Genomic DNA, 27,934 nt, shown 5'->3' with positions numbered 1-27,934 from the left:
AGGCCAGGTTAGGGAATCAGGCCCTGAAAAAGTTGGAGTTTTCCTACTTAATTCTTTCCTCCAGTCATTTTGTATAATCTTTGTAGCCTCCTATAAGATAAGTGATGTTCAGTTCCCCTAAACACCCAGGTTTTGCTAACAGCTCTTCTCTAGGAGGTGCATAGGTAACAAAGTGATGTCAGTATTTCCTGCTGACACAGCACAAGTTATCTCTCATCCCAGACAGAGGTCACAGGCTTACTATGTGCCCCTGACAACAGCAAGTTACAGCCTCATTCCTGGTGGGGAATGAGAGCCGTGAGGGGTCCTCTCTTCCTGTCAGCTTGCAGCCCACCTGTTCCCTGATCGGCAGGAGCCTGACCCTGATGCTCATACTGGTCAGTGTGCTCTTAGAGAACATGGCAGGAAATGAATGACCAGTCATGTGACACCAGACCCCAAAGCCACATGAAGTCACTTAAAAGAGAATGACTGCTGATGCCACAGTCAGATTCTAATAGAGTGATGTGAGTGTCACATGTCACAGTGGCCTCCAGATGCCAGGACAGATACTCAGCAGGGCAGTTATAAAAACATTCATCTGGTCCCCAGAGCAGAAGTCAAGACCATTCAAAGACTCCTCATCTCCTGGGTCCTGTGGACACCCTGTCCTGGGTCTGGCTCTGATCCAGGGTGGGGGATGTACTGATTCTATTCCAACCCTTAGGTTTCTCATCTAAGGTGGAGACAGCACACAGGTAGCTTAGCAAACTTCAGAGTAGCGAGGACTCTCAAAGAGGATTAAATTTTAGAATGCTACTTACTCAAACATTCGTGGACAATAATTTTCACTCAGAGGGATGTCAGGGAAGAATTTGCAGGAAGGACATGTTTGAGGAAGACTTTGACAAACAAACTAGGAAAGAAATAATTCTGTTATTTAAATATAGCAGTGGTTTGAATTTGGACCAAAATGGTTTCAAAGAGAATCCTTCATTTCCAGGTCATTAAGTGAAGCTTGGTGTGACCAAGAATTTGAGGGTCACATGGAGGATTCTCTCCAGAAGTGTCATCCTTCCTCCCCCAGGCAACCCACCAGGAATCCCTGGGTGTGCTGTTTGGCAGGATGGAGAAGAGTAGGCAGTTGGTTTCTTTGTATCCAGCCTCCCTGACTTTCTCTGTCCTGTGTCTGTCTCTGCTTCCCTAGCTCAGAGTCCGGTATTGTCCCACTTAGCATCTTCTCTGCGGGGACTCTGGACCATCCGGGTGTACAAAGCTGAACAGAGGTTTCAGGAGATGTTTGATGCATATCAGGACTTGCAATCAGGTCTGTAAGTTTCTGGAGATGATTTCGAAGGAGGGGATGTGCTGCCTTCTGAGGTCTGACCCCCTTCTTGTGTGGCCTTGCTGGCCCCCACCTCTTTCTGTGCCGCCCCACGTCCCCCTCTACACCCCTGCCTCCCCTGCCCCTTCCTCTCAGCATCCCCTCTGTGCTCCCCTCTTACCTCATCACATCTCTGCTTTTCTCTTGTGACTGGCTCGCATTACCCTTCCATTATGGTGCTTTCTGGCTTTCTGTCCCTTTAGGACAGGAGTCAGCAAACTTTTTTTTTTTTTTTTTTGAAGAGCCAGATATCTTCTGTTTTCAAAGTATGCAGGGTGACAATGTGATTGAAGAAAATAATTTCCTGATTTGCTGCTCACTTGATGTGTATTATTCCTTATATTGGTGATTTGTTTTTATAGGTAGAAATTTCAGAATTTTCTGTAAGTCTATTTAATCCTGACCCATCTTTCCAATTGTTATTGTATTTTAAAGATAAAATGGCATTTTGAAAGCCACATGCAGATCCTTTTAGCTGATGGTCATGTAGACACTAGCTCCTAAGAATAAACACATGCAGGCCCTGGGGTGAGGGCAGAAAGTGCTGGAATCAGTGTGTGAGCTGTGTTCTCTGCTGTCAGAAAGCTGGGAGCAGTTGACCCTGTGAGAGGATGATCTTCATGCTGAGGGCCTGCACTGCAGGAAACGCATCAACGAAACCATTTTCCATCTTCTTTATGACTATAATATTTCTGTTTATAACCTGTGGGTTGACGTTTTCGATGCACATTTCCCACAAAGCCCTTGGACTGATTCCCATGTGTACCATTTGTTGACTTTTGTCAAAACCTAGCTTTCTGGAATCTTCAAGTTCCTTGGGTATGTAACTATGTTGTCCTACATTGTGTAAAAATCTTCTGAAGCTCATCTGAGCAAAATGCTTTCCCTCATTTAATGAAACTAACATGGTTTTTCTGCTTATCCATTGTTCTTATTATGGTTCACAAATCCAGAGGCTTGGTTTTTATTTTTGACCACAACTCGATGGTTTGCTGTGCGTCTAGATGCCACCTGTGCCATCTTTGTCACCGTTGTTGCTTTTGGGTCTCTGTTTTTGGCAAATAGTAAGTACAGATGTGAATAACTATATGTGGTATGACTACAATTTATTGGTGTGTTTATATTTATTAAACTCTTGCCACTTTGTCTAATATACAATTTGGTTCTAATGAATTGTACTGAAGCATTTACAGTGTATGATTTCACAGTGTGGTCCACATACAGTAGTCATTTGTATGATGAGACATTTTATCCTTTTATTTTTCTTAAGTGGGTTAAAGTCTACACAGGTGTAGCAAGCTAACCTTTTGAACATTTCAGGCAGTGTCTTATAGTTGGAAGGAGAGAACCAAGAGTACCGTTGAGCTTTTTGTTCAGCTTAGGGTTTAGGTTTTAGCTTTAGGTCTTCTCATGTTTCTTGATTGTAGGTGCCTGATGCACTGGGGTGAGAAGATTCTCTGTAGAAAAGAACAGTATCCTCATTGCTGTGTGGATACCAGATAAGCAGGTGTTAGATGAGTGGCATGTATCCACCATGCTAACTATGCAGGAGAAACAAGAGGCGTAGGTTTAATTGCTTGTTTGGGAAGATCTACTAGAGTGGGAAATAGCAACCCACCCCAGTGTTCTTGCCTGGAAAATTTCATGGACAGAGGAGCCTGGTGGGCTACAGTCCATGGGGTTGGAGAGTCAGATGCAACTGAGCACACATGCATAACTATTCCATAGTGAAAACACTGAATAACAATCTTTAATAATGGAACAATGAGAGTGGTATTTTAGATTTAAAAGCAATGGCTCTTAGAACCCATTGCCTTGTTTCTCATAATTTCTAATTGCAGCTGCATTGAATGTTCCAAGTGAAATTACTAATGGTCTTGACACCATAATAAAGAAAATCTGAATAATCACATTTTTCCTCACCTATGTAATACTGTGAAGTGTATGTCAATCCTTTGGGGATTTATAAACTCATTTAATAATCTTTCTAAGTTCATAGGGGATTTTTTCATTGTTCCATAGTCTCAGTCAACTGATAGTAAAAGGATAAATGGTAATATAATTAAATGCAAATAATTTAAATCTTATAAAGGAGTCTTCTTGGTAAAGCGATAGAAAGAGCTAGACTTCGGATTGAGAACAGGATTGACTTTATTCCTCTTCTTCTTATAGCTTTGAATGCTGGTCAGTTTGGCCTGGTACTCTCCAACGCCCTCACCCTTATGGGAATGTTCCAGTGGTCCATCAGGCAAAGCATCGAAGTTGAGAATATGGTGACTCTTTCTTACTCTTCTTAGCCTTTTCAAGTCTTCTTGGCATTGAATGACATGAAAGAAATTCTCATGTAAAATCTTAAAACTGTCATTTTTATATCATAGCTAACAGTTTGTTAGATCCTTTCTCCATAAAAAAATACATCTTTTTCTCAGTCTTATGTATGCTATGTCAGCAGGCTTTATATTCATCACAGATGTCTTCAAATGTAATAAATGTCTCTGTAGGAGGGAGGTTCTGAAATCCTGGAGAGGATATAAGCTAAATTCTTTGGGGCTTGTTTGTTATTATTATCTAAATGGTAATTCCTCATTTTTGGTAAAAGAAGAATTCAATATATCGTGGTTGTTTGTTAAATTACTAGATATTTCCTACCCATCCCCCAGTTTAGCATTTATTCTTGTATATGTTGGACACCTGAATTTGTTGGTTTTCCTTCTTGTAGGATAAGCTCCCTCTCAGAGTGTGCTGTCAGAAGTGTTGAGTTATGGTTGTTTAGGAGACCTTATGTAAATGGAGGTCAATATGTAAATTGTGTCTTCCTTTGAATATTTGCAATTCCTAAAGGGAGAAAAGCAATAAAACAAAAATCTTTCCATTTTTGTTCTAGTAGAGTAGAAAGTGACTAACTATTAAAATAAGGTTTGATGACCGTTGAACAAATGAACAAATTTGCAAATCATCCAAGTCTTCACCCTCTCCTACTTCTATCCTTTGTGGATGCTAAGATCTGAGATATTCTGAACCATGTAAAAGCAGATATAAAGATATAAAAGCAGAACATTTCATTTACAATCTCTGAATATCAATAAAGAAAACCCTCCAATTCTAACTCATGTGGTGTCATATGTGTTTCAGATGATTTCAGTAGAAAGAGTGATTGAATACACAGATCTTAAGAAAGAAGCACCTTGGGAATATGAGAATCGTCCACTGCCATCCTGGCCCCATGAAGGAAACATTTTCTTTGATATTAACTTTAGGTACAGCTTGGACGGGCCTCTGGTATTGAAGGATCTGAGAGCATTTATTGAGTCAAGAGAAAAGGTTAGTTTAAGCCATTTGCCTCTTTAAAATCCAGCTAAAGATCTAGCACCACATCTGCTCTTGGTTTCCTTGTCAGTGTGTCAGGGGGACTCTTTGTTCCTAATGGATGCAGATTAGATCAGTGACTTTGTAGGTGAATCTTCCTTGGAAACTGACCATGGAATGGGGATCCCAGCATTTCTTTACCTGTGTCAGGAGCTCCCTCATGGTGGTTGGTGGCCCTGGGCCATGAAGGTGGAACTTAACCTGACCCAGGACCTTGCATGTTTCACCTCATTATCATGCAAAGTCTTGGAAGTCAGCCCTGGCTTCCTTCCTTTCCATCCTTTCTTTGTATTTTTGAAACCTTCTCTTCATCTGTGATGCCCTGCAGCTTTGTCTTCTGTCCCTTGGCCCTTTCCTTAGACTTGAGCTTCACTCACCCACACTTAGCTGTCATCTGCATCCCTCACCCGCAGCCCCCACTACAGACAACTTTCTGAATCACAGATGTATCCTTACTGACTTGGACAACCTGCTGTTGCAACTATAGTGCAGTCCCAAGTCCATGCAAGGAGAGACTGCATGGCCAGCTTGTAGCTGCCAGAGAAGTGCCCAGAATCATGCCTCAATTAGGGGTGAGGAACCAGAGCCTCCTATAGAGGAAGGACCTAGAGATTCACTCAAAGTTGATGAAACCAAACCAAGAGGAGCAAGGCAAGATTTACATGGGAGATGGCAGAGAGGTTTGGGACCTGGTCCCACCATCATCCTTGTCTGCTGATGTTCCTTCACACTCTGTTTGTAGCCCTTAGCCAGGACAAGAACAGAGTCTTACAGAAAAGGCTAAACTAGAAGAGACAAGGTGATAGGAAACTCTTCCCCATACCTCTCCAGCCTCAAGTCCTCACATTCACAAACCCTCTATACTCAGGTCATGTGTAGGTTCTTCCAAAGCACCATGTCCTCCCAATGTGCATGCTGCCCCTCTACCACAGAGAACCCTTCTGTCATCTGACTAGTGAATGTCTCATTTTCTGAGTTAGTTTTAATGTGTCTGCTTCTTAATTCTTCCTCATTTTATATATTCTTTTAAGATAGAGTAAATGGTACACTTGTGCTTATAGCAGCATTATTCATGCTAGCCAAAAGTTGGAAGCAACCCAAGTGTCCATCAGTAGATAGGTAAACCTTGAGGACATTATGTTAAATAAAATAAGCCAGACATACAAGGGACAAATACTGTATGATTTATAAACTTCTTGGGGTAGTCAAATTCATAGACTGAAAGTAGAAATGGTGGTTGTCAGGGACTGGGGAGGAGGAATTGCTTAATTCTTGGGGAGGAATTAACTCTCCTGAGGAGGAGAGTTGTTTAAAGGGTATAGAATTTCAGTTTTACAAGGCAAAAAATACACTGGAGGTTGATTTTTGCACAACAATGTGAATGAACTTAACACTAAACTGTCAACTTAAAAGTGTGTTAAGTTGGTAAAGTTTATGTTGTTTGTATTTTACCACAATTAACATAAATGATCCAGCATCTGTGACATGATTTGTAGTTTGGGGTCTGTATCTCATAGAACCCTGAGTCTTCTTAAAATCAGGGAGCATCTTATTTTCATCTCTGTTACTCCCAAAGTGACATTCTGCTGGAAAGAGGGTCTGTTTGCTGGGAAAGTGAGTGAGTAAAATACAGGTACAAGCAAACAGTAACCAAAATGCACAAAGACAGTTGTGTGGACAAACAATTACCTAGACATGTTAGATGGACTTGCCAGGTGGCTCAGTGGTAAAGAATCCACCTGCAAATGCAAGAGAGTCAGATTCTGTTCCTGGGTTGGGAAGATCCCCTGGAGAAGGAAATGGTAACCCACTCCAGTACTCTTTATGACAAATCCCATAGACAGTAGAGATTGACGGACTACAGTCCATGAGGTTGCAAAAAGTTGCACATGACTAAGCATGCAAGCATGCAAAGACATGAGTCACCTGGTAAGCCCAAGATATTTAGAGAACTGTTCTTTAAAACTCCTTTCCACCACAGCCCCATCCTGTGGACTGTAGCCTGGCATGCTGCAGTCCATGGGGTCACAGAGTCAGACACAACTTAGCAACTGAACAAGCCTTATTTAATGAATGATACACTTGTGACATGAAAGAATATTCAACTTAATACACAAATGATACACAGAAAGCAGCTTCAGTTAGTCACATGGCAAAACCTTGCTCGTAACTATTTCCTGTTTGATTCTATATAAGGAAGAAGGTAAGGACTGCTGTGTCGGGAAAACATTGACCTAGCTCTTGATGCAATCTATTCCCTGAGAGCACTGTAGGTGATGTCTGCTTACTCACAGACAATGTATCCATCAGATTTTCTGTTGTGAATGTAATTCCATCAGTTTGTTCATGTCTAAAATTTCCTGCAAAGATGTAAAATATGGATTCTCTAACAAACTCTGTAGTATAACTTAGAAATATATTTATATTCTTTCATCTTAAGACCCTCAAATTATAGGATTATCTGAGATTCTAAAATGTCTGAGGGAACATTTAATTTGGAGATTGAATTGTTAACAGCAGTAACTTGACTTTTGATTTGTGTCTTGGTCCACTTATCATACCATCATTACCTTCATATCTGTGTTTGGAGGTGGTACTCGGACAGTGTGTTCATGAAGTGATTTCACTCTGTCTGTGTACCTCCCCGTGTACCTCCCTTTCTGCTCACCTGTCCCAGCCCCTGTCACTCCAGGAAACCCCCTTGGTGTTGGATTTGATTGAGAGAGGCTGCTGGGTAAAAGGACATGGGAGTGAGCCCTCCCAGCAGAAGTGGGACTCTATTCTCTTTCCTTCATTTCCTCTGCTATCCCAATTCCTGGATGTTAGAGTCAACAGGAAAATGTAGTAGGTCCTACATAGGATTCTAATTCAAGGAAGAAATAGAAGTAAAAATAGAGAACCAAAATGAAGGAAATAGCACCCCAGGCTTCCTGGGTAAATTCTGAACATGGGCTGCATTTTTCATTTAGATGATTTTGTGGTTGATTTGATCATTTTGGAGAGTACTGGACCATTTTAAAGCATTTTCCAACTCTAGAGGTAGATTGATTTTGGCTTGTTTTTCTTGCTCAGAGCTGTTACTTGGATGATACATTTTTATAGATGCTTACTAGATCTTGCAATGTGCAAAAATACTAGTTTCCTATATTTTCTTCTTTTTTGGCCTTCCCTGGAGGTTCAAACAGTAAAGAATCCATGTGCAATGTGGGAAACCTGGGTTCAATTCCTGTGGGAAGATCCCCTGGAGGAGGGCATGACAACCCACTCCAGTGTTCTTGCCTGGAGAATCTCCATGGACAGAGGAGCTTGGCAGGCTGCAGTCTACATTTTCTTCATTTTTATATAATATTTTCTCAGGAACCCCTCCTCTTATTCCCAGCTTGTCCCCCTTCCCCTGCCTGCTTCCTAATTCCCTGTGACTCAGACTGTGGTGCCAGGGCCAGCAGCACCTGCATCTCTTGGAACTTCTTAGAAATGCAGAGTTTCAGATTCACCCAGACCACTTGACTTAGCATTGGATTTGAACAAGACCTTTCAGTAAAGTCCTTTCTCTCTGATAGGCAACTTTGATGACTGATAACATATGATTTCCAAGAAATGTACTTTGACAGTTTGAAATTGAGCTCATGAATTGCCCATATCCCTTTTGTGACTGAGCAGGAGGCTCTAGAAAGTTCTGTGCCACTTACCCTACAGATTTATTTACTTTCATATTTGATGAATCATGCCTTTACACTATACCATTATAACTTTACATCATAATTTTGTGTGATTCCACTGCATTTATTTGTGTCTTTTCTATGAAGTCTGTCTTCATCACGGGCAGTTTTCATCCTGCTCCCGCCTTCCCCACATCAGCCTCCTGCAGGGATTTCCTGAAGGGATTTCCCATAGGCTCAGCCCTGCTTGGATCTGGAGTCAGAGACAGCCCAGTGTAGCAGTGTATGTGCGGCTTTTTCACCACCTGATGGGATCAGGTAAAAGAATGAGTCTTGCTGCCCCAAACAGGGCATGAGGTCTGTTTGGCCTGTTTCCTGTGGAACCATGTGCCCCACTTAGCTGCGGGTTTCTCTTCCAGCCCAGCTGTGGGCTCTGGTTCTTCTGACTGACAGCCAGCCCACCTGACCTCAGGTATAATCTTTCTTTAGTGATGTCAGCCCTGTTGTCCCACCTACTATTTTATATTCACTGGTATCCATGTCATACTTTAACTGTCTGGCAGTAGGACCTGTATGGTAGGCCTGATCTTTTAATTGCAGCTACATCTCTCCCCGCTTTCTCTCTTCTAGCTACACAGAGGGGCATAATGAGGTGCCAGGCCATCTAGGTGATAAGGAGGCCATCAGTAGAATGGAAAAGAGGCAGACACATATGGGTTTAAGTCCCATCCTGGCACTTAGGAAATAATTCTGGGCTAATCTAAGTAAGCATTGATCTTCTCTTTTGCAAAATGGTTGTGGTAGGACCTAACCTCAGGGTAGTTGTACAACTTAAACAAGATAAGACACAAAACACCCAGCATGGAGAGCAGCACAGAATAAATACATGGACAAAGATAGTTGTCATTTTCATAGGATGTCGAATGACCTTAACCATTTACACTGTGTAAAATTTTCTATGTCCTCTGAAAGTGAGGGGTTAGCCATTTGCAATTGTATTTATGGCTATAGGATCTATCTACTGTGTCTTGTGTCTTGTGGCTCAGATGGTAAAGAATTTGCATGCAGTGTGGGAGACCAAGGTTCAATCCCTGAGTCAGGAAGGTCCCGTGGAAAAGGGAATGGCAATCCACTCCAGTATTCCTGCCTAGAGAATTCCATGAACAGAGGAGCCTGGCAGGCTATACAGTTCATGGGGTTGCAAAGACTTAGACATGACTGAGTGACTACACTTTTTCTTTCTACTGTGTTTATTCTCTGTCCAGCTTTTCACATACCTAAAGAATATGGTAATAGGTCTTCCATGCATTTCTTCAGCCTGAGTTATAAGCCTCATCTCCCTATGGAATCCTTTTTTGCACAAGATACTACAGGTAACAAAAAATACAAAGGAAAATCCAATACAGATCCTGCTGTTAATGTATATAGTCCAGTTGAAGAAATGGGAAGAAAAGGCTATATTAGCTTTACATGAGAGAAGGTTGTCAGAATTTTTATAGAAGTTTAAAAAAGAGGATATGACATCTGTTAGGGTTGGGAGAAGACTACATGAGGGGACAGGAAGAGCATTTCTGAGGAATCTGGAATGTGAGACAGACTTAGTGATGAGTGATTAGGATTTCAGCAGGAGGAAGTGCATGTTAAAGGCATTCCAGGAGGTGGGACCAGCATGAACAAAGGCATGATGCCCTGATCCAGTGAATGAAGAACTAGGTACCTGCAGAGCATTCAGGAAAATCAACTACCAGGTGTGTAACTCACATTTTCATGTTCAACCCTAACAACATCCAAGTGACCCCAAGGAAGCTGATTCATGGACATGAAGGATGGAGAGATCAGTGGGGACAGTTTTGTAGAAGAGACATCCTAGGGTGGAGTGATGGGCACAGAGGTGACCTTCAGGAGTTCAATCTGAGAAGTGAGTGCACATGGCCCAGAGTGGGCAGGTGCAGGAGGCAGGGAGCCAGGATCTGTTATGCTTCCAGTAAAACATGCTAAGAAAGGTATTCTACTTTTGGAATCAAACCAATTAAAGCAAAGTTAGAACTTTTTCAATTTTATGAATGTGCAGGGAAAGGGATGAAAGTAGAAATTGATATCATTGGCAGTACTTAAGAGTCTACTTTAAAAATGTTCATACCTATTTCTTAGCAATTCCACACCTAAGAATTTATCTTAAGGAAATTATGAAGGTTGTCTGCAAAGACTGCACTTCAAGACTATTTAGCATACAGTTATTTATAATTGCAAAATATTACAGACCACCTAAATATCCACCAGTAGGGGGTTTGTTAAGAGATAATCATATATACTGTAATATTTTATAGCTGTTAAATATTTTATGAAATGCTAAATGAAAACAAATTACAACAATATGTTCACATTAATCTCAATTTGTTTAAATGAACTTGTATCTCTGACACATACAAGTCCAGGAAGAAAATGTATCAACATCTTAGGAATGGTTTGATCAGAGTGCTGTGGTGATGGTTAGAAGTTATATTTACGTTTCAGATTTATTTGCACTGGTTATGATTAAGAAAAATGTTCATTTTTAAAAATCTAATGCAGCTTGGCGCTCAAGTGATGACTGTGGGCATTAAAATAAGGGATTGAGTCATGAAACATTGCAGGAGTAGAGTCTTCAGGGCTTGGCAGCATGCTGGACTCGGGGAAAGCTGGAAGAAAGGTGGACAGTTGAGTCCATGAGCCTAAAAGAAGTAATGAGAGTAAAGTGGGGAAGACTGAGGAAGTGGTTGTTTTGTGTGGGGCATTGAATGTTGATTGTGTTGAGTTTGGTGTATGAAGAGAGATCCAGGTACAAATGTTTAACAAGTTGGTGTGGTCATCAGAGACCAACCTTGGCCTGTTTGGGAAAACAGAGTAGGGCAGTAGCAAAGAAACTAAAATAAGACTATCTCCAAGTGTCTTGAGTGTTAGGAATGTAAACCTACTGCTATGGTGACAGTCTCCATATGTTTCACCATAGGCAGTTGGCGAAACCCATTGGTGACATGGGAAAGACTCAGATTATAGTTTTAATGGCTAAATTGTCATCAAGACAGCCAGAGTTGGGTTTTCTTTGCATTGCCTTTTTCTTACTCCCTTCACTGGAGTTTGGAGTGCACCATACATTCTCATGACTCAGTTCTCATATATGTCCAGATGTGTGTTGATTTACATTTGAGGACAGCCAGAAATACTGTGCTTTACAGATATTGCTTTCTTTATAAATCAAACATATGTGGCAAACTGATATCAAGTAAGTCCATCAACACCATTTTTTTCTACACAATTTGCTCACTCTCATTATTATTATATTTGTTAGGATCTATGATCTTTGATGTTACAACTACAATTTGCTGAAGGCTCAGATGATGGTTAGCATTTTTTTAAAAATAAAATATTTTTAACCAAGATATGTACATTGTTTTTTAAGAAATAATGCAATTGCACATATAAAAGACTACAGTATAGCATAAATGTAATTTTTATTTGCATGGGGAAGCCAAAAGAGGCATGTGACTTGCTTTATTATGATACTTACTTTATTGCAATGATCTGGGACTTAACCTGCAATATTGCCCAGGTCAGTCTGTACACAGGACACATGAGCAAGGTGTATGTATATATATATACACACACAAACATACATGTGCTCTAGAGCCTGCCTATATGCAGAAAATGGCTCATCTGTATTATATATAAATTAGGACTTACTATAATCTAGGAAATGGCTACAAAGATAAATCAACTATTAATAAATCCTTTGTGAGTACTCAAGAAAATATGCAAAGTTCCCAGCATATAATCAGTGCTCAGAAAGATTTAGTTCTTCTGTTGTTTCTTTTACATATATTTTTTATTGAATCCTTGCAGCTATATCAGAAAGAAGCAAGTATTATCGTTTCCGTTATACAGATTAAAAGATTGAGTTTTTCTGTTTTTAAAAACCATGAGTTTTAAAAGTTCCCTAATGGAATTAATTTACAATTAATTAATTTACAAATGAGTCTGTCTTACACCCCTTATCAATTCCAGATTTCTAAATAGACATGAAGTCATCTTTTGGGAAGCTCCCACCAGGGAATTTTCAGTTGAGCAAATTCATTGCTAAACAATTTTTTTAAAAAGTTAATGTATACATATGTTTACATATGTAAAACATAAATGTATACATAATGTATACATATATGTTTAAATGCACTAGCTAAAAGCCAATTTATATAATAGTTTCATTCCTGATCAGCATTTTACCTGCATTATACTGATTCTTTGATCTTATTGCTAGTACACTTAATTTCTCTGTGCTTTGGTTTTAGTAACTAGACTGATAATTGACATTTATCTTTCCCAAGGTGCAGTTGTAACTATTAATAGGGTTGTAAAATGTATTTTGAACAACTCAGATGAAAGACTCTGTATAATGACAATTTTTTTTGTGTTGTTGTTGATCTTATGTATATTTTGTCTACTGGCTACTGTCTTTTAAGACACCGAGATCTACATTTTAAAATTTTAGGACATTTCCTTTTAACATAGAACACAGTCAAGGTATTTTGTATCTTGAAGTAATTTAATTTCTCTACCAAAGTATGTGCTCAGTTGTGTCCAACTCATTGTGACCCCAGGGACTGAAGCCCATCAGGCTCTTTTGTCCATGGGATTTCCCAGGCAAGAGTACTGGAGTGGGTTGCCATCTCCTCCTCCAGGTGATCTTCCTGACCCAGGAATTGAACTGGCATCCCCGGTGTCTCCTGCATTGCAGGCAGTTTCTTTACTGCTGAGCCACCAGGGAAAACCAAAAAATAAGTCTTCTTAAATAATAAAACTCTGGGAAAATGCATACTTGTTTAGATGTAACACTCTCCCCCCCCCCCCCGAATACTTTTGACTTTTATTTGTTGATATCTCTGTAACATTTTTCACAAAAGAATACCCAGGCAGTAAAAGCTAATTTAAAAGCTGACTTCTTTTGGACCATTTAGGTGACTGCTGGTTTTTCATTGCCAGGAGGCTGATTCTGTTATTTTTAACTCTTCTTTGGACCAGGGGTTCTCAACCAGGAAACATTTGTCAATTACTGATATTTTGGTTATCACAATTTTGGGGATGTTTCTTCTATCTAGTGGGTAAAGTCCAGGGACACTGCTAAATATCTTATAGTATACAGGATATACAGGGCACCCCCAAAGCCCCCTAACATTGAATTATCTGATCCAAAATATCAACAGTGCCATGGTTGAGAAACTTACAGATGGCATTCAGTATAGAACTTTTAAAATCCATCTTCAACAACCAAGGTTTCTCTTAGATTTGTTGCATATTGCTAGTTCTTAATCCCTCTTGGATCTCTTTGCAGGTTGGCATTGTAGGAAGAACAGGAGCTGGAAAAAGTTCCCTTATCGCTGCCCTATTTAGACTGTCAGAACCTGAAGGTAGCATTTGGATTAATGAGATCTTGACAACCAGTATTGGACTTCACGATTTACGGAAGAAAATGTCAGTTGTACCTCAGGTATGCATGTCAGAGCACTCTCATCTGTTCTTTTTGTAAGGCACCTAAGTTTAATTGCTTTTAATTTGATTTTTTTTCCAAATTGCATGAAAGTTTGACACTTTTTCCCTCAATAGAGCATATTTTTGGCACCAGGTGTTTTCAACAGATACTTTCGTCAGATACCAGGTTTTTTGTTTATTCTTTTGGGGGGTGTGTGTGTGTGTGACTTAATAACTTACTCATATTTCTAGACCAAAATTTTCCCAGGTACCAGAATTATCCACTGATAGCCACAATTCTGAGATCAAAATGATAAATGGCTTGTTTAGCATGTGAGAGGTTTGTATAAGGAAACACAAACTGTGTCTTAATGATGGAATATTCCTGTAGAAAATAAACTTTTTAAAGGTGATCATATCCTTGGAGGGCTTTCTATGAAACTGTGGGACTTTTGAGAATTCCAGTTTATGGATGATTTAGGGAGACTTTAGGAATTCTGCCATTAGTAAATGATTTTAATCATGGAAGCAGTACAAAATAGTGAGAAAGAGCACAGGACATGGAATTCCTTCTCCATGCTCCTCAGTTTTCTCTCTCTTAAAAGGCAGCTAACAGTAGTAACTCTCTGAGCTGTTGTGAGGGCTAAATAGATCAGTGCATGTGGAGTACTTCACATGGACCCAATAAGTGGTTGCTGAGATGGTGAAGAATTGAATTGACCTTCTCTTCCTGGTCTCTGATTCTGTTTTCCTTGTTCTTGAAGAACTATGACTTTCATGGAATGTTTGGTGATTGGATTATATGTACAGTAGAAGCTCCAGTCCTTCATTGTGGTTCTTCCACTCATGATAATTCAGAGACTATTTCTTGAATAATTACTATCCTCCAGGTATAGCCAAGGGCAACATAGGCCACATGCCCTCCACCCTATGGCTTCATGTCTCCATCCTGCCCTCTGCTTTGAAATTTGCTGATTTTGTTTGTTTTTAATTCCTCTACAATCATCTGGCTATCAAGGGAAGCTGAAGAAAACATATACCCTCTTGAGATGAGAAATATAGAGAGGAGATGAGCCAGAAAGGGTCAGACAGATACACTTCCTGGAATGTGGGTATAATGAATTCTGAAATGCCTGTTTATTAGGAAGCAAATTGGACATGGCACCCAAAGGGAAGGAGAACATGGACTTGTGTCTTATGATTGATTACAGCCATTGCTACCTACCCATCCTCTAAAATACCTGGAATACTCTAAGTACTTCTGAAATCAAGATATTCCTTTTAGACCACAATGAGATGTCATCTCACACCCGTTAGTCTGTCTACTTTAGAAAATAAATAAACATTAGCAAGTGTTGATGAGGACATAGAGAATTTGAAATCCTTGCACATTGTTGGTAGGAATGCAAAATGATACAGTGACTGTGAAAACTAGATGCAGGTTCTTTAAAATATTTAAAAATATAATTATCATACAATCTAGAAATTCAACTTTAGGGTATAAGCCCAAAAGCGTTGAAAGCAGGGTCTTGAAGGAATATCTGTACATGAATGTTTATAGTAGCGTTATTCGTAATAGCAACAAGGTGGAAGCTCCCAAGGGTCCATTAACAAAAGAAGGGATTAAACAAAATGTGCACAATGGAATATTATTCTTCCTTTAAAAAGAAAGAAATTCTGACACATACTACAACACAGGTGAATCTTTAGGACATAAGCCAACTACAAAGTACAAATATTATATTGTATGATTCTACTAGTCTGAGACACCTAGAGTAGTCAATTCATGCAGACAAGAAGTAGAACGGTGGGTGTCAGGAGCTGCCTCAACAGGAGAGGAGAGGGGAGTGAGGAGTTGTTTAATGGATGAAGAGTTTCAGTTTTGCAAGATATAAGGAATTCTGTGGCTAGACAATGGCGATGGCTGTACAACAATATGAATGTATTTAATACAACCGAACTTTGCACTGAAAAATGATTAAAGTCATAAATTTATGTTGTGTGTGTTTTATCAAAACTAAAAAATGTTTTTATTTTAAGATATCCAGTTCAGGAAAAATGGGAAGGAATTTTCAGCACATATAACCCCTTTATTTAAAAATTCTCTCTGGCTATTAGATTCATGACTTAGTGCTTACCATAGAAAATAAATGAATTTAGGTTCCCAAGTTTTACATTTTTATTGTACCCATCTCTGAAATGGACCAAATGAGACTAGTTGGCAGAAATAATGGGTATGTCTCTAAAGTCTTTTCATATTCTTGGATGAAAGGATCTAGAAACCTGCCCTGCATTACTTTTATTACTTCTTAATAAGAAAATATTGTTTGACTACTGTACATAAAGGACTTCTATAAATAAAAAGTAACAGATGATTCTTGGCTCTGCCAGCAATGTTTTAGAAGCGCATCTGAACAAAGATTAAATATACCTTGACAACATTAGTTTTTGGTTCTATTCCACTGGTTTCATCCTACTTTTGAGCATGCTCTGTGTGCACACTCCAGAGAGCATGCTTACATAACAGTGCTAAGCTTGTATCCACGCAGATAATGATAACTATGGTAAACACAGAACCTTTTTCACTTTAAATGCCTTTGTCACCAAGGTACAATGTTGGTTGATTAAACAGAGAGAATCTGCAGAGAGCTTGCGATGGATGTGTAAAGGGTCCCAGGAAATGATTCAGGAGGCAGCCAGGGATAGAATGTTCAAGAGTGCACACCGAGTGTCAACGTGACCCACAGTTTTATTCCTGCTCTGCCTCACACAACTGTGGGGCTTTGATGATGTCACTAGGCTTCCAAGCTTCAGTGCCCTCATCCTTAAACCTGGTCTAGGGACAACTGCCACGAAGATTTGTTGTGAAGATATAACTGGCTGAGAAAATGTTTGTGGCCCATGCCTGGTTCTTGGAATACTGGGTCAATAGAAATGAGTATTGGTCTTAAGAATTGGGGCACTGGCCTTCTGGGTATTATATCTACTTAAGTAAAAAAGAGAACACATTATGAAATCACCTTGCTCTTTAATTTCTGTTCATGTTTTTGTGATCCGAGATGACTTTCTTTATGCTTATTGCTTACAACATAAACCATATTATTTCTATAAATAAAAGAGCAAAGCAAAAGAAAAAAGAAAATCAACACAGTAGGAGTTTTAGGGAAAAAACATAACAGAGAAATACATCTAAATTCTTTTCTCCAATGAACAAGAGGACAGAATATTACTTTTTAATTTTCTTTTGATTTCTGGCTGCCCTCCTCTCAGCTTCTTTCCTGACCACCACTCTGTACCCTAACTCTTACTTTCCAGGTCCCTGACAAAGACCTCTGGCATCTTCCTTAGCCTTCTCTACATTGTTGATGATTTTCTTCCTGTCCTTGAGGACAAGTCTCTTGTTTCTGTTGCTCTCCTGCTTGTTGCAACCCCTAACAAGTTATACAAGTATTCATAATAATTCCTAACACTTGTGGAATCCTTAACATGTTTTAACCTTTTTCCTTACCATGTTCTACTTAATCCTCATGAGGATTTTCTTGTGATCCTTATCTGATGAATTAAAAAACATCGGCACTGTGAGTTTAACTCGTTTACCGAGTAGGTGACAGAGCCCAGATTCAAATTTAATTTAGGGTGATTTCTGACTCCAGAGGCTGAGCAGCTCACCACTCTGCTGGGGACTTCAATACATTGTTGACTGTTGTTCACAATAGAACTCATTAGTATCATGATTTCATATATAGACACATGCACACATGCACAAATGGGAACAAAAATTCCACAAAACAGTATTACTCTTGCTTTGTGCTCTGATATTTCCTATCATATCTGTTCTATTATAGATCATATAAAAGACAAAATGATGGTTACCGAGGCATAAAATCTATTTTCTGATTCACTGACTACACCTACAGTTTGACATACATTGTCTTTCACTGCCCCTGTTTTGGGCTGGGCTCCTGGTCCATGTTAATATCACACCAGGAGCTTCACTGTTGTTCTAGTTTCTCACAACAGCCCCAAGGTTAGCCCCATTTTCCAGGAAAGGAGTTGAGGCTTGGGGAGATTAATAGCTTACATGAGTCTAATAACAGTAGAATCAGAACTTAAAACTATATGACTCCAGATGTATGTATTTTTTTCAATAAATGTTTGTTGAATTGAATGATATTCTCATCAGATATTTCCACATATTTTCCTACCACTCCATCAGAAGAATTCTCCAAATCCCCAAACATAACAAAAGTGAATAAATATAGAGCAAAACAGGAAGATGTTTCTCTTAATGCTGGGTCCTTTGTTTGGACAGTATCAGTTTAGAAATAAGTTTATTCATTTAAATGTTATGGGCTGATAAGTGTCAGGGGAAGATTCTAAAAATTTTACCCTCCAGAGCCAAGATCCCTTTCTTTTCACATTGTCTAGCTGGATGTGGATGTAGAGAAGGTCTGTTACTGTGGTTACTTGAAGTTGCCTGTCTAAGTGCAGAAAGATTTTACTCCTCTTCCTGCCAAATGGGTAGGAAGCAGTATTATTTGTGTCTCAATACCCTGATTTACGGAACCTGGGAAACTGAGAGCAGACTCTGCAGAGGGGGAGCCCAGTGTTGTTTCTTTGAATTGCCTAGCTTAGGTGAGCCAGGCTTGCATTCTCTTCCCTGGCTCCCTGCTCTCTGTGATCCTGGGAGCACTGGTAAGCTTCCAGGGTTCACTCTCTCTCTCTCTCTGTCTCCCAGGCTTATCTCCAATACTGTTGACCCCACCATAAATTGTGGAACATGTGACAACAGCAAGGACTTGGGTAGGAACCAGAGGCAGAGGACTAGGGGCATAAACTGTCAGCCCTGGGGGAAATTTTTGAAGATAAATATTGTATTCTTAAGAAGGTACTCCTTATTTGTATTCAGATTTTCAAAAAAAAAAAAAAAAATGAAAGCACTTCCTAGATAATATCCTTAAATAGAACAGGTAGCTGATGTGTATGTGCTCTTTGTGCTCAAGATCTGAAGTAGTTAAGTAGTTAGAAAGGACACAGAGGGAAGATTATATTCAAGGAGTAGCTGCTCATCTGAAAGGATCTGAAAAAGTGGATTTCAGAAGTTCTTTTGATGATTCTCTGTACCGAGAGTCCCTTATGCTATTTGCATAAAGAAAGTGTTTTCAACGGAAGAGGGATTCCATGCAAATTCAGGACTTATGATTGCAGTCCACAGGTTGGCACAGATCAACAGCCATCATCTTTATCATGCTTATGCAGATTCAGTTTTTATATTTAATAGGCATTTAAAAAAATCAAAGCAGAAACTAGGTTTTTTAAATGACTCACTCTGCTCTTCGGTAGTTCTGTTCCCTGAATTTTCTTCAGTAGGTTGAAGAAGGTGAACCAGAGCTGTCTCTCTAAGACTTCTCCTTGATAACCTGTGTTTTTTGTTGTTGTTGTTGTTAAGAAGAAAACTCAGAAGAGGTGGCCATGCTGTTACTAGCAAAGATACACAACTGGATTCTAGCCTAATGCAGTTGGCCCTTTGTTTCTGACCCTGAAGTCTTCATTAAGTCACTTGGAACTGCTCCGTGAAGCCCCTGAAAGAGGACTTTACACAAGTTCTTTTCCTTTCGTTGGCAAATAATGTTCTTCACTTCTGAATATGGATGATAATCAGTTCATTTAGAAGCGATAGGATTTTTTTTTAAAGAGGGAAACCAATATTTGAAGCAACGTCAGGTGATTCCATTATTCTTTTTTTTAAAAATATAATTTATTTATGGCTGTGCTGAGTCTTCATTAGTTAGCAAGGGCTTTCTCTAGTTGTGGAGAGTGGGGCCTACTCTTTGTTGCAGGCCCTAGAGCACTCAGATTTCAGTAGTTGTGTCACATGGGATTAGTTGCTCCACAGCATGTGAAATTTCCTGGACTAGGGATCAAACCCATGTTTTCTGAATTGGCAGGTGGATGATTATCCACTGCGCCACCTGGGAAGTCCAATTCCCTGATTCTTGAAACAGGTACACTAGTTGACCCTTAAATAAGGGCCTCAGATTAAAAATGAGAACATCAGTTCAGTCGCTCAGTCGTGTCTGACTCTTTGTGACCCCATGAATCGCAGCACGCCAGGCCTCCCTGTCCATCACCAACTCCCAGAGTCCACCCAAACCCATGTCCCTTGAGTTGGTGATGCCATCCAACCATCTCACCCTCTGTCATTCCCTTCTCCTCCTGCCCTCAATCTTTCCCAGCATCAGGGTCTTTTCCAATGAGTCAGCTCTTTGCATCAGATGGCCAAAGTATTGGGGTTTCAGCTTCAATATCAGTCCTTCCAACGAACGCCCAGGACTGACCTCCTTTAGGATGGACTGGTTGGATCTCCTTGCAGTCCAAGGGACTCTCAAGAGTCTTCTCCAACACCACAGTTCAAAAGCATCAATACTGCTGTGCTCAGCTTTCTTTATAGTCCAACTCTCACATCCACACATGACCACTGGAAAAACCATAGCCTTGACTAGACGGACCTTTGTTGATGAAGTAATGTCTCTGCTTTTTAATATGCTGTCTAGGTTGGTCATAAATTTTCTTCCAAGGCGTAAGCATCTTTTAATTTCATGGCTGGAGTCACGATGTGCAGTGATTTTGGAACTCAGAAAATAAAGTCAGCCACTATTTCCACTGTTTCCCCATATATTTGCCATGAAGTGATGGGATCGGATGCCATGATCTTAGTTTTCTGAATGTTGAGCTTTAAGCCAACTTTTTCACTCTATTTTTAAAGTTTCATCAAGAGGCTGTTCAGTTTCTCTTCACTTTCTGCCATAAGGGTGGTGTCATCTGCATACCTGAGGTTATTGATATTTCTCCCAGCAATCTTGATTCCAGCTTGTGTTTCTTCCAGCCCAGCATTTCTCATGATGTACTCTGCATATAAGTTAAATAAGCAGGGTGACAATATACAGCCTTGATGTACTCCTTTTCCTATTTGGAATCAGTCTGTTGTTCCATGTCCAGATCTAATTGTTGCTTCCTGACCTGCATATAGGTTTCTCAAGAGGCAGGTCAGGTGGTCTGGTATTCCAGTCTGTTTCAGAATTTTCCACAGTTTATTGTGATCCACACCAATCAAAGGCTTTGGCATACTCAATAAAGCAGAAATAGATGTTTTTCCGGAAATCTCTTGCTTTTTCGATGATCCAGCGGATGTTGGCAATTTGATCTCTGGTTCCTCTGCCTTTTCTAAAACCAGCTTGAACATTGGAAGTTCAAGTTTCACATATTCCTGAAACCTGACTTGGAGAATTTTAAGCATTACTTTACTAGCGTGTGAGATGAGTGCAATTGTGTGGTAGTTTGAGCATTCTTTGGGATTGCCTCTTTTAGGGATTGGAATGAGAACTGACCTTTTGCAGTTCTGTGGCCACTGGTGAGTTTTCCAAATTTGCTGACATCTTGAGTGCAGCACTTCCACAGCATCATCTTTCAGGATTTGAAATAGCTCAACTGGAATTCCATCACCTCCACTAGCTTTGTTTGTAGTGATGCTTCCTAAGGCCCATTTGACTTCACATTACAGGATGTCTGGCTCTAGGTGCGTGTGAGTGATCACACCATCGTGATTATCTGGATAATCTTTTTTGTACAGTTTTTATGTGTATTCTTGCCATATCTTCTTATTATCTGCTGCCTCTGTTAGGTCCCTGCCATTTCTGTCCTTTATTGAGCCCATCTTTGCATGAAATGTTCCCTTGGTATCTCTAATTTTCTTGAGGAGATCTCTAGTCTTTCCCATCCTATTGTTTTCCTCTATTTCTTTGCACTGATTGCTGAGGAAGTCTTTCTTATCTTTCCTTGCTATTCTTTGGAACTCTGCATTCAAATGGCAACTTTCAGCAAACAGAAGCAGTAGCTAGTCTAGAAGATATACTTTAGTGGAAGGCAGTTTCCTGGTTTGGACTGAGATGATTAGAACAAACTGTTGTGCTTTATCTGCTTAGTTTGTAACAACTTTTATGGTTGTTTCTAGGTCTCAGGTCATTTTAAGCATTAGAAAGTTAGCAGGATTTCTTTGTAAAATAATGGAGTCTTGTCTGCTAGCAGCTTATACAAAAGGTCCAGTAAGACTGCTGTTTCCAGTAGTGTAGCTGTGTTGTGTGTGTGCTCAGTTGCTCAGTCATGAGTGACTTGTTGTGGCCCTGTGGACGGTAGCCAGCCAGGCTCCTCTATCCATGGAATTATACAGGCAAGAATACTGGAACAGATTGTTATTTCCTCCTCAGAAGGGGTCTTCCTGACCCAGGGATCAAACCCTCATCTCCTTTGTCTCCTGCATTGGCAGGCAGATTCTTTACCACTGTGATACCTGGGAAGCCCTGAAGTTGTGTTGAGGGATCATCAGTTTACTACATTAAATGCTTTGATTAGAGTGGCCATTTTTGGGTCACAGATCTAATGTGAACTTATGTTAGTAATAAAGAAAAAATTACTACTGAATACAGTACAGCACAGAGGATAAATTTTGAAAGTATCAATTTGATTTTTTTAAATCTTGCTCAACTTTCCATATTTATTTATTTACATTAAAATTATTCTAATTGGAGGCTAATTACTTTACATTATTGTGGTGGTTTTTACCATACATTCACATGAATCAGTCATGGGTGTACAAGTGTTCCCCATCCTGACCCTCCCTCCCTCCTCCCTCCCCATCCCATCCTTCAGGGTCATTACAGTGCACCAGCCCTGAGCACCCTGTCTCATGCGTCAAACCTGGACTGGAAATCGATTTCACATATGATAATATACATATTTCAATGCTATTCTGTCAAATCATCCCACCCTCGCCTTCTTCTACAGAGTCCAAAAGTCTACTTACATCTGTGTCTCTTTTGCTGTCTCTCATATAGGGTCATCATTACCATCTTTCTAATTCCATGTATATGCATTAATATACTGTATTGGTGTTTTTCTTTCTGACTTACTTCACTCTGTATAATAGGCTCCAGTTTCATCCACCTAATTAGAACTGATTCAAATGCATTCTTTTAAATAGCTGAGTAATATTCCATTGTGTATATGTACCACTGCTTTCTTATGCATTCGTCTGCTGATGGACATCTAGGTTGCTTCCATGTCCTGGCTATTGTAAACAATGCTGTGATGAACACTGGGCTACAAATGTCTCTTTCAACTCTGGTTTCCTTGGTGTGTATGCCCAACAGTGGGATTGCTGCTTGGTATGGCAGTTCTACATCCAGGTTTTAAGGAATCTCCACACTGTTCTCCATAGAGGCTGTACTGGTTTGCATTCCCACCAACAGTGTAAGAGAGTTCCCTTTTATCCACATCCTCTCCAGCATTTATTGTTTGTAGACTTTTTGATAGCAGCCATTCTGACTAGCGTGAGATGGTACCTCATTTAGTTTTGATTTGCATTTCTCTGATAATGAGTGATGTTGAGCATTTTTTCATGTATTTGTTAGCCATCCGTATGTCTTCTTTGGAGAAATGTCTGTTTAGTTATTTGGCCAATTTATTTATTGGGTTACTAATTTTAATGTAATTGAACTGCAGGAGTTGCTTGTATATTTTTGAGATTAATTCTTTGTCAGTTGCTTCATTTGCTATTATTTTCTCCCATTCTGAAGGCTGTCTTTTCACCTTGCTTATAGTTTCCTTCATTGTGCAGAAGCTTTTAAGTTTTATTAGGTCCCATTTGTTTATTTTTGCTTTTATTTCAATTACCCTGGGAGGTGGGTCTAGAGGGTACTGCTATGATTTATGTCAGAGAGTGTTTTGCCTATGTTTTCCTCTAGGAGTTTTATAGTTTCTGGCCTTACATTTAGATCTTTAATCCATTTTGAGTTTATTTTTGTGTATGGTGTTAGAAAGTGTTCTAGTTTCATTCTTTTACAAGTGGTTGACCAGTTTTCCCAGTACCACTTGTTAAAGGGATTATCTTTTCTCCATTGTATATTCTTTCCTCCTTTGTCAAAGACAAGGTGTCCATAGGTTCGTGGATTTATCTCTGGGCTTATAATTTTGTTCCATTGATCTATGTTTCTATCTTTGTGCCAGTACCATAGTGTCTTGATGAATGTTGCTTTGTAGTATAGTCTGAGGTCAGGCAGGTTGATTCCTCCAGTTCCATTCTTCTTTCTTAAGATTGCTTTGACTATTCTAGGTTTTTTGTATTTCCTTACAAATTGTGAAATGATTTGTTCTAGTTCTCTGAAAAATACCTTTGGTAGCTTGTTAGGGATTGCATTGAATCTATACATTGCTTTGCGTCATATACTCATTTTCATTATATTGATTCTTCTGATCCATGAACATGGTATATTTCTCCATCTATTTGTGTCATCTTTGGTTTCTTTCATCAGTGTTTTATAGTTTTCTTTATATAGGTCTTTTGTTTCTTTAGGTAGATATACTCCTAAGTATTTTATTCTTTTCATTGCAATGGTGAATGGAATTGTTTCCTTAATATCTCTCTGTTTTCTCATTGTTAGTGTATAGACATGCCAGGGATTTCTGTGTGTTAATTTTATATCCTGCAACTTTACTATATTCATTGATCAGCTCTAGTAATTTTCTGGCAGTGTCTTTAGGGTTTTCTATGTGGAGGATCATGTCATCTGCAAACAGCGAGTGTTTTACTTCTTCTTTTCCAATCTGGATTCCTTTTATTTCTTTTTCTTCTCTGATTGTTGTGGCTAAAACTTCCAGAACTATGTTTAATAGTAGTGGTAAGAGTGGGCATCCTTGTCTTGTTCCTGACTTTAAGGGAAATGCTTTCAATTTTTCACCATTGAGTATAATGTTTCATGTGGGTTTATCACATATGGCTTTTATTATATTGAGGTATGTTCCTTCTATGCCTGCTTTCTGGAAGGTTTTTTTTTTTTATCATAAATGGATGTTGAATTTTGTCAAAGGCTTTCTCTGAATCTATTGAGATAATCATATGGTTTTTATCTTTCAATTTGTTAATGTGGTGTATCACATTGATTGATTTGCAAATATTGAAGAATCGAATCCCTGAGATAAAGCCCACTTGGTCATGATGTATGATCTTTTTCATATGTTGTTTGATTCTGTTTACTAGAATTTTGTTAAGGATTTTTGCATCTGTGTTCATCAGTGATATTTGCTTGTAGGTTTCTTATTTTGTGGCGCCTTTGTCTGGTTTTGGTTTTAGGGTGATGGTGGCCTCATAGAATGAGTTTTACCATTTTCCATTCCTCATAGAATGGAGGTTTACCTTCCTCCTCAATTTTCTGGAAGAGTTTGAGTAGGATAGGTGTTAGCTCTTCTGTAAATTTTTTGGTAGAATTCAGTTGTGAAGCCGTCTGGTTCTGGGGTTTCATTTGTTGGAAGATTTGTGATTACAGTTTTGATGTCCGTGCTTGTTATGGGTCTTTTCAGATTTTCTATTTCTTCCTGGTTCAGTTTTGGAAAGTTATCCTTTTCTAAGAATTTGTCCATTTCGTCCAAGTTGTCCATTTTATTGGCAATCAGTTGCTGATAGTAGTCTCTTCTGATCCTTTGTATTTCTGTGTTTTCTGTTGTGATTTCTCCATTTTCATTTCTAATTTTGTTATTTTGATTCTACTCCCTTGTTTTCTTGATGGTTAATTGTTTGTCTATTTTATTTATCTTCTGAAAGAACCAGCTTTTAGCTTTGTTGATTTTTGCTATGGTCTCCTTTGTTTATTTTTCATTTATTTCTGCCCTAATTTTTATGATTTCTTTCCATCTACTAACCCTGGGGTGCTTCATTTCTTCTTTTTATAGTTGCTTTATGTGTAAAGTTAGGTTATTTATTTGATTTCTCTCCTATTTCTTGAGGTAGGCTTGTATTGATATGAACCTTTCCCTCAGCACTGCTTTTACTGGATCCCATAGGTTTTGGTTTGTTGTGTTTTAATTTTCCTTTGTTTCTATGCATATTTTGATTTCCTTTTTGATTTCTTCTGTGACTTGTTGGTAATTCAGAAGTAAATTGTTTAGCCTCCATATGTTTGTATTTTTAATAGTTTTTTTCCCCCTGTAGTTGACATGTAATCATACTGCATTATGATCAGAAAGGATGCTTGAGATGATTTCAATTATTTTTTTTTTTTAATTTACAAAGGCTAGATTTATGGCCCAGAATGTGATCTATCCTCGAGAAGTTTCTGTGTGCACTTGAGAAAAAAGGTGAAATTCATTGTTTTAGGGTGAAATGTCCTTTAGATATCAATTAGGTCTAACTGGTCCATTGTATCATTTAAAGATTGTGTTTTCTTGTTAATTTTCTGTTTAGTTGATCTAGCCATAGGTGTGAGTGGGATATTAAAGTCTCCCACTATTATTGTGTTACTGTTAATTTCCCCTTTCATACTTGTTAACATTTGCCTTACATATTGTGGTTCTCCAAAGTGGGTGTATAAGTATTTATAATTGTTATATTTCTTTTTGGATTGATCCTTTAATCATTATGTAGTGTCCTTCTTTGTCTCTTTTCATGGCCTTTATTTCAAAGTCTAGTTTATCTGATATGAGTATTGCTACTCCTGCTTTCTTTTGATCTCCATTTGCATGAAATATCTTTTTCCAGGATTCCAGAAAGGTTAGCAACTGGGAGCATGCTTACAGTTTGGTAGTTTGGTAGAGGATGCCCTCTCTGGGGCCAAGTTTGCCCCTTGCCTTCTGGCTCTGGCTGTTGCCTGCCTTCCTCCCTGCCTCCAGCGGGGAATGGGCCAGTCCACAGCTGGCTAGCGCTCCTCTGGTATTCACTCAGTCCTTTGTTCTGCGAGCGGACCCAGCAGTGCCTTAGTTAGAACATTTCATGGGAAATTTCTCTCTGTCTCTCTTTCCTCTTTTTTTTTTTTCTCTCTCTGTCTCTTTGGCTATCCCACAGTTTGGGTTGCCATCTCATATTAGCTCCCTCAGATTGCCCTCAGGGCATTCAGGCCCGGTCCTTACCCTAAGCAGTGGAGCCCATACCTCCCTGTTTGGCCCCCTCTTGCTGGTGGTGGATGCCAGTGTCTGGGCTACTTTTCCACTGGGAGTTGCAGTTAGATACATAATCTGTGGGTTTTATTTATTTATCTTTTTCTCCTGGTTATGTTGCCCTCTGAGATTCAAAACTCCCCATAGACCTGCTGGTGAGACGGTTTCCTAGTGTTTGGAAACTTCTTATCTTTTACGACTCCCTCCCCAGGACGGGTCTCTGTCCCTAACTCCTTTGTCTCTCTTCTTACCTTTTATATTTTGTCCTGCCTCCTTTTGAAGACAACGGGCTGCCTTTCTGGGTGCCTGGTGTCCTCTGCCAGCATTCAGAAGTTGTTTTGTGGTATTTGCTCAGCGTTCAAATGATCTTTTGATGATTTTGTGGGGGAGAAAGTCATTTCCCCATCCTATTCCTCCACCATCTTAGCAAAAGTATCAATTTTAAAACATAATGAAAAATGGTTTTGAAACTAATGCATTTAGAATACTACATTGAAGATAAGCATGTGTTGCCTGATGCTGCTCTGCCATCTAAATATTATTAAATCAGGTATAATTCTGTACCTTCAGAAAAAAGTATACATGGGCTAAATGACTTTATTGTATATTTACATAAAGTTTGTATGTCCTACTGTAAGTCTCTATGCTGAAGTGTTTTCCCCACAAACATTGGTACAACACGTTTATAAGATTAATTTATTAATTTCATTGCTTAGATGTGGGTACATTAATTAATATCTATCAGGAGTGATCATTAATCTGACCCTTACCCAGACTTGTTGTTGACTACTGTGAGCACTTTTATTACCTCTTTATAATTTTATTTATTTATTTAGTTTGGCTGCACTGGTTATTCATTGCTGCACATGGGCTTCCTCTAGTTGCGGGGAGCAGGGGCTTCTCTCTAGTTGTGGTGCACATGCTTCTCATTGCAGTGACTTCTCTTGTGAAGTACGGGACCTAGAGCAAGCAGGCTTCAGTAGCTGTGGCTGAAGAGCTTCATTGCCCTGCAGAATGTAGGATCTTCCCAAACCAGAGAATGAACCATTGACCCCCTGCACTGCAA

General features: G+C 39.3%; 1 protein-coding gene across 1 annotated transcript in view; it reads left to right on the top strand.

Annotated features, from left to right (window-relative positions):
* The window catches only part of LOC133049659 (ATP-binding cassette sub-family C member 4-like), a 204,609-nt gene that overhangs the window by 128,153 nt on the left and 48,522 nt on the right, over nt 1-27,934 (top strand). The window contains exons 22-26 of the mRNA XM_061133820.1: nt 1,187-1,306; nt 2,317-2,427; nt 3,536-3,636; nt 4,496-4,684; nt 13,751-13,906. Of these exons, the coding sequence (XP_060989803.1) occupies nt 1,187-1,306; nt 2,317-2,427; nt 3,536-3,636; nt 4,496-4,684; nt 13,751-13,906 (677 nt within the window). The remainder of the gene's footprint in view (nt 1-1,186; nt 1,307-2,316; nt 2,428-3,535; nt 3,637-4,495; nt 4,685-13,750; nt 13,907-27,934) is intronic.

Source organism: Dama dama, chromosome 30, assembly GCF_033118175.1.
Source record: "Dama dama isolate Ldn47 chromosome 30, ASM3311817v1, whole genome shotgun sequence".
NCBI classification, from domain to species: Eukaryota; Metazoa; Chordata; class Mammalia; order Artiodactyla; family Cervidae; genus Dama; species Dama dama.
Note: the sequence above shows the minus strand (reverse complement) of the source record. Positions and strands in the feature narration are given on the sequence as shown.